This window comes from Squalius cephalus, assembly GCF_949319135.1.
Source record: "Squalius cephalus genome assembly, chromosome: 13".
NCBI lineage: Eukaryota > Metazoa > Chordata > Actinopteri > Cypriniformes > Leuciscidae > Squalius > Squalius cephalus.
Genome location: NC_137134.1, coordinates 19,981,866 through 19,986,109, shown reverse-complemented (window position 1 = coordinate 19,986,109; position 4,244 = coordinate 19,981,866). Strand labels below are relative to the sequence as shown.

At 45.0% G+C, this 4,244-nt stretch overlaps 1 protein-coding gene across 1 annotated transcript; it reads right to left on the bottom strand.

Moving 5' to 3' along the window:
• Nucleotides 1-3,099: 3,099 nt before the first annotated feature.
• On the bottom strand, nucleotides 3,100-3,906 carry tssk6 (testis-specific serine kinase 6; the record flags this gene model as incomplete). The annotated part of the gene is made up of 1 exon (XM_079890348.1): nucleotides 3,100-3,906. The coding sequence occupies one exon, from the start codon at nucleotides 3,904-3,906 to the stop codon at nucleotides 3,100-3,102; it is 807 nt and encodes a 268-aa protein (XP_079746474.1).
• Between the last annotated feature and the right edge of the window lie 338 nt (nucleotides 3,907-4,244).

Sequence of the window (4,244 nt, the reverse complement as noted above, 5' to 3'; positions counted from 1 at the left end):
AGGGGATAGACTAGTTGACACTTCAGGACTGCGTTGTCGTCGCGTCCAGGCGCAGGTCCTTCATCAGACCTGGATACGCCCTGGATCCGGCGGACTGCGGTAAACCTCGGGATAAACAGAGAGACTAATATTAGCGTAGACGCCATTCTTCTTATGATGTAACGAGTACATCAGGATTTATGGGAAGTGTTCCCGGCGAGTTCAAATGGACAGCTGATCATGAACAAGAATGGGGATGAATAAAGACTCTCCTCACTACAGAGCCTGTGCTGACGTTCTTTGACCCAACAAAGAGGACAAAGATCTCGACAGATGCCTCCAAAGATGGACTGGGTGCAGTTCTACTGCAGGCGGAGGGAGAGAATTGGAGGCCAGTTGCATATGCCTCAAACGATGACTCCGTCTGAGTGTCGATACGCACAGATAGAAAAAGAGTGCCTGGGTTTGGTTTATGGAGTGGAGAGATTTCACAGCTATGTGTACGGCTTACCGACATTTGTGGCAGAGACAGATCACAAGCCATTAATAGCCATCATTAAAAAGAACTTGAATCAAATGTCTCCAAGAATCCAATGACTGATGATGCGACTGCAGAGGTATGATATGGAGCTAATGTACACTCAAGAGAAGTATCTAGTTCTGGCAGATGCTCTGTCCAAAGCTGCAGAACAGAGTGGAAAATGTGAAAGTTCCACAGAGGCTGATTTGTCTCAGCTCTTCCAGTCACAGATGCAAAACTCAAACAAATTGCAGTGGAGACTGAGAAAGATAAATGTCTGCAGTTGGTCATTACACATCTGAATGAAGGTTGGCCTAGGGGAGAATGTGCCCAGTACTACAACATCAGAACAGAGTTGAGTGTTGTCAAGGGGCTTCTGCTGAGACAGAACAGGATAATTATCCCTCAGTCACTGCGACAGGAAATGTTGAAAAAACTGCATGAGGGACACCTTGGAGGGCTAGAAGGGCTAGAACTGCAATCTATTGGCCCGGAATAAACGCAGACATCGACAGGATGGTGTCAACCTGTGATACTTGCTTGAAGCATCATGCTAAGCAACAGAAGGAGCCAATAATCATCACTGATCCACCAGATGAACCATGGCAGAAATGGTTGGAAAGTTCCAAGCAAAGTTGGGACTGACTTATTCTTCCTGGATGGACGAAACTATTTGCTTGTGATAGACTATCTGTCAAACTATCCAGAGATTGCATTGCTTCCCAATACATCTGCTGCTTGTGTGATAGCACACATAAAATCCATCTTTGCGAGACACGGCATTCCGCAGATGCTTTGCAGTAATAATGGGCCGTGCTACAGTGGCAAAGACTTCCAGAACTTTGCTGAGGAATATGGGTTTCAACATGTGACATCGAGCCCATTATATCCACAGTCAAATGGAAATGCAGAGAAAGGAGTACACATAGTGAAGCTACTACTCAAGAAAGCAGTGGACAGCCAATCAGATCCTTATTTAGCTCTGCTGAATTACCGTGCTCCACTAGAACACGGTGTGTCTCCTGCAGAAATCCTGAATGGGGCGCAGATTACGAACCACACTTCCTTGCTTAGCAACACCAAATGAGAACAAATATCTGAAAAGAAAACAAAAGCACCTGAAACGGAGACAAAAAGCTAATTATGACAAGGCATCAAAAAGCCTAGAACCACTCTCCAAAAATGACACAGTAACCCCTAATTTCCACCAACTGCGGAACGGCTGCGGATCCGGAACGGCGGTGGAGTCAATAGGTTTCCATTAAAGTCAATGTGTGTATTTTCACTGACTGCAGAACGGCTGCGGAACGGCTGCGTTCCAACTCCGACGATCCGCAGCCCTCCGCAGCAGATACGCAGAGCTGCTATTTTTGCCGGATGGCGGAGAGCTCCGCAGCAATTCAGCATTTAAATCGCATGATCATAGGTGAATTCACGAGATCTCGTGGGTCCTCGTGACTTCAGCTGTCAGTCATGGCCGCAGCCGTTCCGCAACAAATCCGGACCTGGTGAGTATTGAAGGACGGCGGAGCACAGCCGTTCCGGAGCCGTTCCGCAGTTGGTGGAAATCCGGGGTAAGACTTGAGGATTGCAGTACCTGGACTAAAAGAGCCACAGTCCTGGAGGAGGTGAAGCCAAGATCTTACACTGTCAGGACAGAGGATGGTCAAATCCTGAGGAGAAATCGGAGAAGTCTGTTGAAAACAAAAGAGACAGTACTAGTGGATACATATACAGGTGACACAGACTGTGCAGAGTCAACAACAACAACATCTGAAACACTTCCAGTACTGGATAACAAAGAGCCAACTAAAGAAATTAGTTCAGATTTGCATTCACCTGTTCTGAGAAGATCGAAACGCACAGTAAATCCTCCTGATAGACTTAACCTGTGAATTTTGCTTAAACATAACATAAACATTTGAATTTTCATATAAGAAAAAGTCAAAAAGAAATGTAATCGGTTGATTATTAATACTGTGATTGCAATGTACATTTTTGAGATTGTTGTTTGATGCATTACATCTTGTATAATGTGTACAGTGTTTGCTCAGTGGTTAGCTAATCTATAAGTAATTAGTTGTAATAACTTGTTCTTTAACGTTACGTCTAATGGAAAGGGGATGTAGTGATAGTGTAGTTGTAGATGTGAGTACAGAAACTAACCATTAGATGTCAGTAGCATTACACTTACCGGTAGAGTATGCAGACTGAGAAGCAGTAGAGTGGAGGTGTAGTTGCTGTTCATGTTCGCGATCTGAAAGTGAATAAAAGTTTTGTTACAAAACTGTTTCTTTACTGAATTAAGAAACATTACACTGCACTTCTACAGCATTTATTAATCTTTTTTAATGTTAATGTTAATGTTAATGTTAATGTTAATGTTAATGTTAATGGAGGGGTTGTATGACGTTTGATCCAGGAAGGCGTGTTAAGGACAGGGTTTAGGGCGGCGTTGCGGGGCTATGGCCCGGCAGTGGAAACGCAACTTATTTTGAGTCCGGTGCTTGAGGCCCGAGGCCACTGGCCTGGCTCGGCTCGCTGTTAGCCCTGGCTTGCACTGGCCCGACAGTGGAAACGTGGCTATTGTTTTATTAGCTCTAGTTCTTCAGCCACTGATGTTCTGCCACCTCTTGAATGGTTGGACGTTTGGAAGGATCAACCTGGAGCAGAGTACCGATGAAGTCCCGACACGGTTCCCCAACAGCAACGTTGTCCGGATAAACCAGAGGTTTCTGCTGAAGACGGAGAATTCGAAACTGACTGGTGTCATCGAACGGCAACTGTCCAGTCAACATGCAGAATAGAATCACCCCGATGCTCCATACGTCATACTTCTTTGGGTCATACGGCCTTCCCATGATGACTTCCGGTGGATAATAGGCTAAAGTACCGCAGAAGGTGTGACTGAGCTCTGATGGGTCTTGACATCTGCGGGCGAAACCAAAGTCTGTAATCTTTATTTGTTCTTGGGCTGTCAACAGTATGTTTTCGCATTTGAGGTCCCGATGGACGATGCCTGTCTGGTGGAGGTAGTTGACAGCACTGACTATCTGAGAGAACAAGGTTTTGCTTTGGACTTCTGGGATACGATTCACTTCAATTATCTTCTGATAGAGATCTTTTGCAGCAGCTTCCATCACGATACCGACTCGCCTACCGGGCATCTCGATAATTTCGTGCATATTTATAATGTGGTCGTGCTTCACTTGTCCTAAAATGGACAATTCCCTTGGCATAAACTTTTGGACGAAATCCACGGGGGCCTTTTCACGGTCCATGATTTTGATGGCCACGTTACAGCGGTGCCTCTGAGAGGAGTAGAGTTTGACTGTGGAAAAACTGCCTTCACCAAGTGAGGAGAGGAACTTGTAGCCAATGGATTTCAAAATGTTATCAACAGGCATGGTTGCATATCTCACAGGAGTTTAGAAACCTTGGATTGAGTTTGGATCACGTTCCTCACCTTTGCTGCAAAGTGTATTTTAACAGGCATTGGCATTCATACAGCATTCTATTCTGTGACGTCATAATGGAACACCCACTGATACCCACTGACTGGATAGCTCATGACGTCATAAACAGTGACGCCACAGTGCCGCCGTATTGGTATTCCCTAGTGAGCTCACGCGTTCTATTGAATCAATAGGAAATGTTATGATTTGACGAAATGTTATGATTTGACTGAGAAAACACTGCCTAACGAGACACCGTTTTTAAATCTAAAGTCTCCCTGTACATTCTT